The sequence below is a fragment of the Meriones unguiculatus genome, chromosome 6, assembly GCF_030254825.1.
Source record: "Meriones unguiculatus strain TT.TT164.6M chromosome 6, Bangor_MerUng_6.1, whole genome shotgun sequence".
NCBI lineage: Eukaryota > Metazoa > Chordata > Mammalia > Rodentia > Muridae > Meriones > Meriones unguiculatus.
Genome location: NC_083354.1, coordinates 32,746,706 through 32,761,126, shown reverse-complemented (window position 1 = coordinate 32,761,126; position 14,421 = coordinate 32,746,706). Strand labels below are relative to the sequence as shown.

At 53.8% G+C, this 14,421-nt stretch overlaps 1 protein-coding gene and 3 non-coding genes across 4 annotated transcripts; all 4 read left to right on the top strand.

Annotated features, from left to right (window-relative positions):
• Nucleotides 1-911: 911 nt before the first annotated feature.
• On the top strand, nt 912-4,629 carry Rpsa (ribosomal protein SA). Its single transcript, XM_021656527.2, has 6 exons — nt 912-1,065; nt 1,685-1,851; nt 2,338-2,456; nt 3,414-3,659; nt 4,087-4,215; nt 4,307-4,629. The coding sequence occupies exons 2-6, from the start codon at nt 1,719-1,721 to the stop codon at nt 4,565-4,567; spliced, it is 888 nt and encodes a 295-aa protein (XP_021512202.1). The 5' UTR covers nt 912-1,065; nt 1,685-1,718; the 3' UTR covers nt 4,568-4,629.
• LOC132654930 (small nucleolar RNA SNORA62/SNORA6 family) lies at nt 1,992-2,144 on the top strand. The gene has a single exon (XR_009592531.1). It is a non-coding gene; the product is annotated as a small nucleolar RNA SNORA62/SNORA6 family (small nucleolar RNA).
• Nucleotides 2,534-2,734, top strand: LOC132654929 (small nucleolar RNA SNORA73 family). Its single transcript, XR_009592530.1, has one exon. It is a non-coding gene; the product is annotated as a small nucleolar RNA SNORA73 family (small nucleolar RNA).
• LOC132654931 (small nucleolar RNA SNORA62/SNORA6 family) lies at nt 3,717-3,862 on the top strand. Its single transcript, XR_009592532.1, has one exon. It is a non-coding gene; the product is annotated as a small nucleolar RNA SNORA62/SNORA6 family (small nucleolar RNA).
• Nucleotides 4,630-14,421: the final 9,792 nt, after the last annotated feature.

Here is a 14,421-nt window from a genome sequence, read left to right as displayed (position 1 = left end):
GTGTGGAGCAGCCAAGTTCGGCTGCCAGCTCCCATGTGTGCTGAAGGGAGTGTGCACAGGCTACAGGCACTGGCGACTGGGCCACTGCGCTGCGCCCACGCTCACAGCCCTCCAGTCTCTTGATAGTTTTGTTATATGCCTGTATGGTCATTTGAGGAATTTGTCCCGGAATCCTCCATGGATGCCAAGCCCGATGGTGCTCCAGTCCCTCATGTAAAGTGGCCTGGTGTTTTCCAATACCCTCCCCTATACTTCAAATCACCTCTAGATTGTGACGTGCAACACAGTATAAACGCTTTGTAAATAGATGGCTCATTACCCAAATTTCTCCACGCGCCCTTCAACATTTGTAACTATCCCACGGGGTAACCACCGTTGTGTTCTCGGATTTACGTTCTTCAAGGAGCAGAGGGCTGGTGGGCACGTGCTCCGGGATTAATGGTGTCAAAGAAAGGGGGACAGCCGTAGGCTGGTTGTGTTAAACACTGTTTTCACCGAGTTTGACTTTTCAGCCATCTTTAGCACACAGGTGTCAGAGTTCTCTTCAGGTTCCAATTCTTTTGTACTGTAGGACATATTTTATCCTTAAATGACTCCACTGCAATTGACTGGACCGAGTACAGTTACTAAGCGCATTTTTTTTTTTTTTTTTTTCTCTTTGACCAAAACATAATTTTTTGCGTCCAGTCTTGTTATACTTTGAAGAAAACATCCCAGAGATGAAGTCTGAATTGCCCGTGGTAAACCGGCCTCCAGGTTGCGCTTGCTGGACACAGGCGTGATTTCTGCAAACCTAGAAAGACCCGGGGCGAAGCCCCAACCTCGGTCCACCAGCTACTTCCGGCCCAGGCGCGGGACCGTTCAACTTCCGCTCTCCGCGCTCGGGAGCCGGCGCGCTTCCTGGGTCTGCGCATGCGCCACGCGCCGCCTGCGGGACGAAGAGCTCTGCCCTCCTCGCTTAAGCCGCTTTGCTATTGGCTGGCTGTGCGCTATTTAAGGACGTCATTTCCGGGCCCCAGTCTTTTCCGTGCTGCCCGGGGACGGGTCCATACGGCGTTGTTTCTGGTGAGTGTCTCGTGGGGCGCTCGGTGCCATCCGACCCCGCGGGCCCGAGCTTCCCGCCCCGTGGGCCGGCGCGGAGGGCGCCGAGGCTGCGCAGGCGGAGCGGGCTGCTTGCCGGCGGCCGCAGCACGTGGCGGCCTCCGCGGAGGTGGGGCGGCCGCTCTCCGAGGCGCTGCTGTGCCTCGTGCCAGGCTCCAGCCAGGGGCCTGTCGGCAGCGTGCTGGGAAAGTGCTTGTGAGCCTCACAGAGGTGGATTCGGAACTGCCGGGCACGTTCTAGACACACATAAGACCTGAAGCAACCCCAGCATGGCTTCCCCTTCACAACTCACTGTGCTGTGTCCGTACTTTGAACTGCTTGCGGAAGCGGTAACTTAACAGTTGGCCAGTTTTTCTGTGCGTGCTCCGCTGCCAAAGCCACTTACTCAAAAGCTCTGATGGCAGTTGGTGATGGGTGGCAGAGAAGCTGGAAGGGATGGAGGACTGTGGATACAGCCCACTTAAGCTTCGCCCAAAGGGTGTGCCGGGGTGGTGGCACACCCTTCATCCCCACACTCCGGAGGCAGGTAACTTTGCGAGTTCTAGTTCGCACAGTCTCAGAATAAGAAATACTGCTTTTTCAGATTCCCAGCGTAACTTAAAGGGAAAACTTACACAATGTCCGGAGCCCTTGATGTCCTGCAGATGAAGGAGGAGGATGTCCTCAAATTCCTCGCCGCGGGAACCCACTTAGGTGGCACCAACCTTGACTTTCAGATGGAGCAATACATCTACAAAAGGAAGAGTGATGGTCAGTCACCGCTCTTGATAATTCGGGTGATTTGCTAAGCTCGTGGCGATCCTGGTCTTGTGGGTAGGACTGCTCCTGAATGTCTTGTTTGGAGGAATCTGTTGGGATGGAGGGCTTTCTGAAGAGAAGAGACAGCTGGAACTGCACGCTGTTAAAGCTCAGGGTGGAGGCCAGTCTTGGCCAGTGAGCCTGTGAGTGTCGGAGGTGTGCTACATTGAGATGGCAGGATTTTCGCTAACACCAGTAGAGCTTGCCTCTATGACTGGAGTTTGGTAGTGGTCGCTGCTACATACATAAACACTCCACCTTCCTACTGAGTATCCGTCTGCTCAGCTATGTTAGTACATCAATCTGGGGTACCGGGATCAATCCCTAACTCCCATTTTTAAAATCCACTTGTTTCAGGGTGTGATGGTGCATCTCGGTGTCGGGGGGTAGATTTTGTCTTGGAAAGGGTGAAAAAACCAAACGTGTATGCTGCCCTAGGTATCTACATCATAAATCTGAAGAGGACCTGGGAGAAGCTGTTGCTTGCTGCTCGGGCTATTGTTGCCATTGAGAACCCTGCTGATGTCAGCGTCATCTCCTCCAGGAACACTGGCCAGGTCTGAAAAATGGGGCCTGGGTTTGGGGATACAATCCCCAAAGACAGAAGACAGAGTACACAGTGAAGTAGAAGCCCCCAACGTGGATACCCCAGGAGGTCACTGCCTGGGCTCTGTCCTGGTGGCGTAGGGGAGCATAGGCATTGCCCAGTGATGTACAGTCCCTTTCCACGCCGTTGGAGATGAAGCTGGGCTTTGTGTCCGCCCCTGCATATTCCTACGACTTCTCAGAGTCCTGTGGACCGTGACTGAGGAGGCAAGCCATGCAGGAAACAGTCTCCCCTCAGTGGCAGGCAGTGCAGTATGTTTGAGAAAAAATAGCCTTGTTGATTTTAAAGCTTGCCAGCCACAAATGGCCTGGCCAGCTAAGTTTAATGTTGCAGTGAGGGTCTGGTGAGTTGTTCATCTCTGCAGCTGGTTCCTCGGGTGGCCTTGACTAGATTCTGTGCTGGGGAGCAGGCTAGAATGTGGCTCGATTGCTGTTTCTAGATGCTGGGGTTCAGCAGAAAGGATTGTGTTTCCTGGAGGGAGGCAGATTAACTTGTGAATGTTAATGCACACTTCTCTGTATAGAGGGAAGGTGCTACTCAGTGATGGGGGCAGCTGTTGCTCTTGCAGAGCCTTCAGTTCCCTTCACCCACTTGGTGGCTCACAGCCATCCAAAATTCAGTTCAAGGGGATCCAACACTTCAGTGAATGGGTGACATGCTTGTTCACATTGCAGGCAGACGGCTCAAATACAAAGTGAGAAGGAAACCTAGAGGAAAGGGGGTGGTGTGTGCTCTGGTAACTTGCTGGGTGTGAGAAACTTGAGGTCAAGGGTCAGAAAGGAGATGGGCGTGCAGGTGTTGGAGCTAGCTAGTGTGCTTTGGTGTTGAAGGGTGACTACTAGGAGTGGCTGTCAACAGTTTTCCTGTGAACCATGCTTAGGAATGCTGACTCAGTCTCCCCTCACAGCGAGCTGTGCTGAAGTTTGCTGCTGCTACTGGAGCCACGCCAATTGCTGGCCGCTTCACACCTGGAACCTTCACTAACCAGATCCAAGCGGCCTTCAGGGAACCACGGCTTCTGGTGGTGACTGATCCCAGGGCTGACCACCAGCCCCTCACGGAGGCCTCTTACGTCAACCTGCCCACCATTGCTCTGTGCAACACAGATTCCCCTCTGCGCTATGTGGACATTGCCATCCCGTGCAACAACAAGGTACTTGCTCCGATGTGGAGCTCAAGCCTGAATGAGCTCTGGGGAAGCTGGCATGCCTGTGCACATTGTTAGAGCTTGGAGTTGAGGTCCTACTGGCCCATGAACTCCCAAGTGTAGGTAGTGTGCTAAACGAGGGGCAAGGTTTCGCTAACAACCCACTCTGATCCAGTGAGTGGGGTTTGATAGTAACCTTTGCTACAAGTGTGATGCTGCTGCCTGCATGAAACAGGTCTCTGTTGTAAGTGAATGACATAGGAGTAACATCTGTAGCAGTGTGTTCCTGTGCCCGAGGTAATGAGCTGCCATGTGGGTGCTGGGACTCAAACTAAGACTTGGTACCAAGTCTTGGCATGGGGTGGGTGAGGTAAGTGGGGCCAGGCTTGTGTTTGGGGCTGGCCTGCTGTTTAATGACCCTCTTCGATTGCAGGGCGCTCACTCGGTGGGGTTGATGTGGTGGATGCTGGCCCGGGAAGTGCTCCGCATGCGTGGCACTATCTCCCGTGAGCACCCCTGGGAAGTTATGCCTGACCTTTACTTCTACAGAGACCCGGAGGAGGTAAGGCTTTGATTTTACTCGGTGCTGTGGTGAGTGGGAGACCGCGGTCTGGTGCAGCGAGGCTAATGTCTGCTCTGTGCTTGACAACTAGATTGAGAAGGAGGAGCAGGCTGCTGCTGAGAAGGCCGTGACCAAGGAGGAATTCCAGGGCGAATGGACCGCGCCAGCTCCTGAGTTCACTGCCGCTCAGCCCGAGGTGGCAGACTGGTCTGAGGGTGTGCAGGTGCCCTCTGTGCCCATCCAGCAGTTCCCTACTGAAGACTGGAGTGCCCAGCCAACCACTGAGGACTGGTCAGCTGCTCCCACGGCGCAGGCCACCGAGTGGGTTGGAGCCACCACTGAGTGGTCCTGAGCTCTGCAGACACCTGAGCAAAGGGGGAAAAGGTGAAAGGAAAATAAAGTTCCTGAAAGCTGTCTCCTGAGGTTTTACTCCAGGCCTGTGCCTGGGTTGGTGTCAGGTACACTCCTGGGCACCGTGGGCAAAAGGTACTGATGAACTCAACAAGAGGGTGCAGGCATGGGTCCCGAGTGGGGGCTTCCCAGGGTTTTAATGCCCTTTTGTGTTTAGAAGGGTTTTGTGTAAAGTACAGTAAGCAAGTCCTCAGTGGAAGGCACTAACCCCTGAAGTTTTGTCCTCTTCCATTCGTGAAGGAAGGAGACCCTGAGAAAATTGGGATAGGTGCAGCTGGGTCTCAAGGCCAGCCTGTCTGCAAGTGAGCAACAACCAAGGCTACACAGAAGCCTTGTTGGGGTGAGGTAGCAGGCATGGGCAATCCAAGAGATGGTGACACATTCACTTAAGTTACATTATATTCCAAATAGTTCTACAAACCTACCTTGGTTACATTAGAACATGCCCAAAGTGTCCTGAAAGCAGCCAAGGGGGGAAAATCCTGTAAGTGCCGCCAAGAGTTCAGAGGATGAGGAAGACAAGTGGGAAGTATTCACCTGAGCAAAAGACCTCAGGCCTCTGACAAAGGAAAGCAGGGACGCCCAACCTAAGGCCAGAAGCATCGGCTTGCACTAGTAACATCCTGGCTGACAGGCCACACCTCTTCCCAAGGAGGAAAGCCTTCGGTTTTGGGTGCTTGCCAGGCTTTGAGAGTTAGACTTGCTGTTTAAAAGCCATTAAGGGATCGGCTTTAGGGGAAGGGTACGAAAGACCTGGAAGCAGAAGTAGCAATGTGATTGGTTATTAAGGGGTGTTTTCCGTTGCGAAGACCAGAAATGAGGCAGCCAGGTTTGACTTGCTGGGATAGTCTCTCCATAAACTTGGAAATTGAGTGTGGGCAATTGCCATTCCTTGCCACTTAATGCACAGCTAAACTGGACACTTAGCCAGTGTTACTGTTACTGTTGAGCAATACATGCTAAAGGCCAGCCCCTGCTGAACTAAGCCACACGTAGGGTCCAACAGGAGAGGCTTCCAGGAAGTACCCTCTGACTCAAAACAGATTTCTGTCCTGTGAAGGGGTGTGTGTGTGCGCACGCACCAAACATTTTATACACACACGTCAAACATTTTACACTGAGGTTTAAAACAAAGGGACTCCAGGAGAGAGACTGGGCTCTCTGGCACTAAGTTGGCTCCATAGGAAATTCCCTGCGAGAAGTCCCAGCCGTGTGGGGGTTTTCTGTCTCCTCATATTCATGAGACTTAGCTGTGGACTGTAACTGTGACCTCATGGCCAAGTGGCTCCTGTGGAAGCACACAGCAATTAAGAACTCTGAGGGGATTAAAACGAGAAGACATGGGCAGGAGTGGGAGAGGACAAAGGCAAGTCTTTATTGGAAGGAAGCTGCACAGTTCTCCTTGCCTTGTCACACTTCCCGGCCCAGGGCAGACTCGGACCCCCTCAAGCAGGGCAACTAAAATCTGGGTAGAGTCTGAGGGCCCTCCAGGTCCAGCTGACTTCAACAAACTGCAAATCCCCGAGCCAGGAAGCAAGTACACTAAGAATTGTACGTCCATAGGTGACGGCCATAAATACTATGGAGCAGGGAGACTTCAAATGTCAGGAAATGCCGAGGAGAGAGTCACTGTGCTGGGTTTGGGGTGGAAACTAGAAAACTCCCTTCAGAGACAGAAGCTTACAAATGAAAGCTTTATTTTCTGCCCGTGCAGGAAGGCGGCTGGTTAGGGATTTGAACCCCAACAGGAGATTGTACAACATCAAAGGATGGGAACACAAAGCGAGGGGGAGCATGTGGGACAATGTAGCATTGTCCAATCATATTTTGACACAGGGTTTGGAGCACAGAAGTAAACATTGGTGACTGAGCCTTTATGGGGTCAACCCAGCGTCCTTGACACAGCTTTGTAGTCAGGTCCCCTCCTGCACTCTGTCCCAGAATGATAACAAAGGAGTGGCCAGCTGCACAGTCAGTTAAGTTTGACAGGAACTTGTGTACCTCAGTTTAGCTAATCGGCAACTTCCTCTTTTTATCCTTTACTGATTAATAGACAAACACCTGAAGAAGCAGGACAGGAGTTGGTTCCAGAGCCTGGGAACATGAACTCAGTTTTGGCCCTGTCAGCAAGATGGAGGCTGCTCCTGAGATGGCTGGACTCGGGTAGGTCAAAGACCGAGCATGGAGGAATGCAGCAGAGCAAAAATAGCTTGGTTCTTTTTTTAATTATTATTAATTACACTTTATTCGCTTTGTAACCCCCCATAAGCCCCTCCCTCCTCCCCTCCCGATCCCACCCTCCCTCCCTCTTCTTCATGCATGCCCCTCTCCACGTCCACTGATAGGGGAGGTCCTCCTCTTCTTCCTTCTGATCTTAGTCTATCAGATCTCATCAGGACTGGCTGCATTGTCATCTTCTGTGGCCTGGTAAGGCTGCTCCCCCCTCAGGGGGAGGTGACCAAAGAGCAGGCCAATCAGATTATGTCAGAGGCAGTCCCTCTTCCCATTACTGTGGAACCCACTTGGACACTAAACTGCCATGGGCTACGTCTGTGCAGGGGTTCTAGGTATCTCCATGCATGGTACTTGGTTCTTATGCGTTGGTCACAAACACGCATCTGGGGGCTAGGACAAGGCTTTTTGCTCACGTACCATTCGCCAAGATGGAGAAGAGCCTGTGTGGAGAGAGGAAGGGCAGGGAGCCACTGGCTAGGAACCATCTTCTAGGAACTCATTTTCTGAAAAAAGGAGCCGGAGACAGCAGGCACAGGTGCCGAGGGACCCCTTTCCTGTAGAAGCGAGCCAGGAGCAGCACTGCAGAGACAGAAGTCTTGCAAACTCGACCAACCCTCTCGGTGTGGGAAGCCCCTTCCCACGGCCTTTGTTGCAACAACGTTTCAGGCCCAGGACAGTGAGGTCAGAGAAGGCTGGCGCTGAGTCTTGACATCCTCCAGGCTCCTGCCATGGTCTTGGTCCAGGGCCTGGAGCAATGCCTGTGGAGGGAAAGGAAAAGGCATGAGAGAGGGCGGGAGAGCAAAGCAAGTGTCCCGAGAAGCTCTCCCACAGACTGTTCTCCAAGTGACTCCTGGGAAGGGGGCCCAAGTGCTGTCTGGGCCTGTGAGTAGCTTGGCGGGAGGTGCCTGCCCCTGCATTCTGGGACCCCGAGCTCCACCCTCCATCCCCGGGGGTGGAGGGAGAGACTGGATTCCTCTGTGTCGGCAATGCACCCCACAAGAATTTAAAGGTGACACAGACTCTTTAGAGGTCTCACCGGCCTCCTCCCACCCAGGACTCATAGTCTGGTCAGCTGGGGGGGGGGGGTGAGGGAGGAAAAACAGATTTGAGCAAGGCTTGCAGGTCAGGGATCTTCCTGACATCAAATCTTAGGGTAGGCTTCCCTCCGGCTTGGTCTTAGGGTGGGGTACAGGGCTGGAGGCCATGGTGCGGTGGCTGGGGGCTGTGTGGCTGCCGATGGCACCTCCAGTGCATGGGTTTTTTTTTTTTTTTTGGGGGGGGGTGAGTGATTTCTGAGTCATGTTACCAAGGTAGGAGGGTTTGTCTTTATGGACTTGGATTTACAGAAACATCGCCCAACTGACCACTTTCTAACTGCATTGTCTTTGCTACTGTCACGGTGGCCTCATCGGCCACTGGTCAGCATCCACCCACAAGTGCAGACACAGAAGGTCGCGAGGCAATCTGCAGCCTTGGGAACAAGAACGTCGTTTCCCAAAGGCCCCGCTGTGTGGATAAAGGGAGCCTCCTGGGGCTGGGAGCGGCTGGTGGTGAAGAGCACTTGCTGCTCTTACACAGGGCTGCAGTTCTGTTCCCAGCACCCACATCAGGCCGGAGCCCCAGCTTCGGGAAATCTGATGCCCTCTACAGGCCGCAGCGAGCACTAGCACACAGCCTCACATACGCGTAAATGTATATACAAACACACACACTCACCCCTGGCACGGAGTAGCACTGGCCTGGATTTGGGGGAACAAGGCGGCCACCTGGATTGCCTCCCAGAGCAGAAGATCAGCAGTATCGGGCTCCCCAGCCTCTAATACTGTAGTCTGTGTTCATACAGGTCCGGAAACATCCACAGTATGACGGGAAACTGAGTCCAGCTTGGGACCCCACGCTTCTCCTGTGGAGACAGTAGCCCACTCGCAGGGGCCTCCTGGACCTGCACAGGCGAGTTCCGGGACTTGGGGACCAGCTGCGCCCCGTGCTCGCCCCGCTGTGCAGGGATCCAGGCCGGTTCCTCTGTGCCTCCGACGCTCTCGCCCATGAGCTCCTGCTCCACGGTTGGATGGGAAGTTGGATTCCTCCTCACCCTACAAGGTTCCACGTTGGGTGGCAGCCACAGGGGCGGCGCTGTTTCGCCACTGCGCCTGCTCCCGAGCTCCTTCCTGGACGGTCCACCAAGGCATGCGTTAGCGTCCGCAGGGTCCCACGCGTTCCTGGCAGCCCCGACCCGGGCAGCTCCAGTGTCTGCAGCGTTCTGACAGTTCCTAACCTGTCTCCAGCGGTCACCTGCCACCCCTCCCCCAACAGCTCCCAGAGTGTCCCCAAGGTTCACCCGCCCGAACAGCCACACCAACGGTCACCAGCCTCTACCCTGTCCCGAGCGTCCCCAGTCCCCAGGCTTCCCTCCAGCGCTCCTGATCCCCCCCCCAACGGTTCTCAACTGCCTCCCCGAGGTGCGGGGTGGGGTGAGGTGGGGGGCGGAGACTTCAGCCCGCCCGCCTTACAGTCTGGGCTGGCACCCGGGCCCAGAAGCCATCCTGGAGGAGTGTGGGGTGTGCAGTGACCAGTGAAGAGCCACGACTGGACCAGGAGCCGCTGGGCTCAGGGCAGCGTGAGGTCCCCGGGGCAGCGTGGCATGAGGCCCACAGCAGGGGTCTGGCAGGGGTCTAGGAAGGAATCCAGGAGCCGAGCTGAGGCTGTGACGCACAGCTGGGAGGCAGGCAGAGACACAGGGTGTGGGCACACTGGCAGATTCTGTCTGGAAGGAGGCTCTGGCTGCTGTGGAGATCCAGGAAACCAGTAGTACAGGCGGCTGGAGGCCAGGAGGTTCCCAAGGGTGGCGAGGTGACCTAGGAAGGAGGAGGGTGGGCTGCACCAGGGGCGCCTCCTGCGTGGCCGACCCTCTGCCTCCTCCGAGGGCCGTGTGCTCGGAAGCACCACTCTTAGGTGGAAAAGTGTGACTGAGGAAGGAGGAGAGGGCCTCGGGCTGTGCACCACAGGAAATGGGGCTTACAGCCTACACCTTAGAAACGTGTGGCTTTGAGGCATGACCCCTTAACTTGGCGTCGGTTGAAGTAGTTCAATTAGCATCTTTATTTTTTTTAATAAAAGGAAATTTTATTAAACATTAATTTATTATTGTATAAGCTTCATCCTTGACACCAAATGCAAACTTAAGAGGCGCTTGTGGCCAAGTTCAGGCTTGACGATCCCCTGAGAAGCACTGAGGGATGGTCAGAGGAGCGCCACCCGCAAGCTGTGAAGGGACCCTGTGTCCCGAGCCTCGCCATTGATTGGTGCCTGGCCCATGACATTTAGTCTGCTGTGGACCCATGCCCTGGCGCCTCCTGTCCTGTGATCTGGTGTGGCTGGAGTCTCCAGAAAACAGGTGCTAACAGGCAGGACATGAATGCCACAGCTTAAGAGATGACTTTTGGAGCTCAGCCCAAAGGCCAGAATTCTTTTGGGATATGTCAGTTAGTTACACAGAACAATGGGCGGCACTTAAAAATGTCAATTATATTAATTTGAGATTTGTTTTTTATGTGTACAAGTGCTTTGCCTTCATGTAGGATGTGCACCCATGCCTGCCCAGTGCCAGCAGAAGGCAGAAGAGGACATTGGCTCTCCTGGAATCGCAGTTGTAGAACCACTGTGGCCTCCACGTGAGCGTCGGGTACCGAACGTGGGCCCTCTGCAGGAGCAGCCGGTGCTCTTACCCACTGAGCCATCTCACCAGCCCAAATTACAATACACACACACAAACACGTGTGTGTGCGTGTCAATAGATATCATGTGTGTCTATATGGACATGTTTTACATTTTCAAAGTATTATTTTTCAGATAGGGTTTCACACCATGGCCCACGCTACACTGGAACTCACCGCACAGCCCATACTTGTTTGACATTTACTATGTAGCTCAAGTTGGCCTTGAACTTGCAGCCTCCTGTCTCAGCCTCCTGTGGCTGAGTTGCCTTATCACACTTCACCATTTGCCCTTCTCTTTAATTCCATTGCATATCAGCTTTTTTTGGGGAGGGGTGTATCTTTGGCAGGCCCATGCCAAGGTGTACCCCTATGCCATGCAACAGATCTGGTGTGAAAGGTCGGTTGGGGGAGGGGAGGAGAGTGAGGAACTGGGGAAGGGACAGAGACAGACAAGCAGACACGTAGACAGGCAGACAGCGGGAAGAGCGGACTCTGAAAACAGGTGGGCAGGTCCTCTTGCACACGGCACACCCCTGGCACATCTGTGGAGGCAGGTGTTGGAGGCAGGTGATGTTGTAAGCGGTTACTAGGTCCCTGAGAGCAGGCCAGCGGAACTGCCTGAACAGTAACGGGGGTGGTGAAGGTGTTAATATGTATGTCCGTATGTTCTGGTTATACCACAGCTTTCAGCGGCCATAAGGCAGCTGCGGGGGCAGTCCAGGAAGGCACCGACTCGCCGTGGCCACCAGGGGGCAGTGCAGCACAGTGGTTGCCCGCACAGATGCCCGACTGGAATTGTTTCTGGTGGGCTTGGTGGCGCAAGCCTGCAATCACAGTTGAAGCAGGCAGAGTTTCCAGTTTGCTTTTTGTGGCTGTGATTAACAAAAACCGACTGAAAGCAACACAGGGGAGAAAGGATTTTACCATCCTATGTCACTGTCCGTGCTGCAGGGAAGTCACAGATGGGGGACAGTGTGCCACAGTCAAGCACAGACAAATGATTGCACGCAGGCTGCCTGCTGCCGCCTCGCTTGCTCACGCGCAGCCATGATTATGTAGCCCTGAACCCACCACCCCGGAGCTGGGGCTGTCCGCAAAGGCGGGGTCAGTCAGCCAGCAGACGCGCCCACAAGCTCATCTCGTCTGGGCGCTCCCCCGGGGCTGGGGCTGTCCGCAAAGGCGGGGTCAGTCACCCACAAGCTCATCTCGTCTGGGCGCTCCCCCGGGAAACTCCTTCCAAGATGATTCAAGTTGTGTCAACTTGACGGCCCAGACTAACCAGAACAAGCAGCGGCCGTGAATTTGAGGTTAGCTTGGGCAGCATAACAAGGCCTGATCTTAAAAATAAAAGCAAGACTTTGTGGACGCACAAGCCTTTAATCCCAGCCCTTGGGAGTCGAGGAAAGCAGATTGTGGTTCCGAGGCCCCCCTGGTCTATATAGTGAGTTCCAGACAGCCAGAGCTACTTAATGAGACTGTGTCATACACACACATACATACGCACACACACAACAACCAACCAACCAAAGCTAAAAACCAAACCAAAATAGCCCACCAACAAAACAAAGCAAAACAAAACAAAAAATCCAGAACAAGTAACTGTTGAAGTCCTTTAAAAACTTATTTATGTTTATCTTTTTCTTTTTCTCCTTACTGCACCCCAGTCTCTTCCAATACCCCAACACCAGGTAGGAGAGAGAAAGGGTTAGTGGGAGAGGGGCCCAATTCTTTCTAAGCTGCTTCCTGCTGGTTAGGGTCGTTGGGTTCCTTGGAGCCACTCCAATCCTCCTTTCAGGAGATCTCCATCTTCTTGTCTCACTGCAGCAACCAGGAGCAGCAAGGGGGAAGTAGCAGCCTTGTTCTTTCTCTTCTCCCACTCTCTGGGCTCTGGCCTTTATTCTCTCTCAGAGTCCTCAGATTTAAACTCTCTGCAGCTGGCACAGATCTCCTTTCAGAGCACGCACGAGGCAAATAGTCTGCTGCTCTGGACCATCTGACTCAGCCCCACATTCCACACCTGGGAACAAAACAAAACCATGTTCATATCCACGAGTAAAAAAGGAAGAGAAATGCATTTGCACCTGCTAAATTTGCTATCTTAAGGAAGCTTGGCTGGGGCTAGAGGTGGCCCAGTGAAGAGTGACGTGCTCTGCAGAGGACCTGGGCCTTGGATCCCTTGTCAGTGCATGCGTGCACACACACATGCATGCAGGAACACACATGCACATAGTGTAGAGGTAAGAGCACACTGTGTGGGATTCAGTTCTCTCCTTCGGGTTGTGCAGTTGGGCTTGCCCAAAGCATCTTTCCCCGGGAGGGCATTTTGTCATTCTCTAGACACTCTTAAAACAACCAGCAGGCTTCGCTGCTTTAGTAAGCTCGGGGTCAGGACACAGAGGCTGCACTTTCTCCAGAGATTTCCAGTTGAAGGGCCCTGCCCCACCGCACGTGTGCGCGAACACTGACATCACCAGTCAGACCCGCTGCGGTGGGCTGACATCACGCAGGCACAGCCTTGCTCTGGGCCTCTTGTGTGGCTAAACTCCTGCTCAGCACCTCTGCACGCCGCGGTTCCTTTCTCCAGCGTGATAGTGACTCTAACCCGACCCACGGTTGGTTATAACAGATGCAGAGCCAAGGGACTTCTGGCACGGCGGATTGGGGGAACCACGGTCCCGGCTCGGGGAACACAATGTCCATGCCCACACAGGTCGCGCTGGCCAGAGACAATTGTGACTGGCCCTCGCAGAGCTGGGCGAGGAGCCTGGGCACACACAGGAGCTTTGTCTGAGTGGCCGGCAGTCCAGCTGGCATCGCAGTCCTGTTTACCATGGAAAGGCAGAGACCGAGAAGCTGGGAATCTGTGAGGCTGCGGGCAGAGCTGTAGATGGACAGACTGAGGCCGAAGCAGACTGCGGGCGAGTGAGGAGCAACGCAGGCGCAGGCTGGCTCCTCTCAGATGGGAACAATCGACTCATTATCTTTGCTTTTACTCTCTGAAACCGCAAACGGCCTGAGAGGCGTTTATAAAAGAAAACACTTCTCATATTTATACAACGAACAGAATGTCGCCTGCCTTTCATCTGTTTCCAGCTGATGAGATAGGACGCAGTCAGGCCTGTGCAGTGGTCGGCTTGCTTCAAATCGTAAGACAACTTTAAAAATTTGAATTACACACCAGGCATAATTTCGGCATGTGAGAGGTAGAGGCAGGTAGATCTCTGTGAGTTCTAGGCCAGCCTGGTCTACATAGCAAGTTCCAAGGCAGCCAGGGCTACATAGTGACCCTGTCTCAACAGCAAACATAAATAAAAAATTAAAAATAACATTGTGTATGTGGGAGGTACCTGTGCCCCTGACACACATGGCAAGCCCACTTTGTTCTAGTTGGCCTTGTGAACTTGACACGGCCTAGAATCACGTGGGAAGGGAGTCTGAGGTGAGGGATTGCCCAGAGCAGCCTGGAGTCTGGGCCTGTCTGGGGGGTTCCTTGGTTGGCGTTGACATAGGAGGGCATGGTCACTGTGGGCAGCTCGGTTCCCTAGGTCATGGTCCTGAGCGGGTAAGGAAGCGGAGTCTGGGAGTGAGCCAGCAAGCGTTGCTGCTCTGTGGTCTCTGATTTACATAAAAGTACCTTCCCCCACCGCAAATGTTCTAAACAACAAAAAGAAGGAACGTACAAACGGCTGCTCACGTGGATTATTTAGTATTAAAACAGAAAAACCAGCTAGGAAACTGGTAAATGTGTTTTCCCCTGGTGACAGGGACAGTGACGAGGGTGAGCTGACACCTCGGGCTATCGGTTCCCAGTGGGCACCTCTGACAGCATTTTGTCGCCGCACAG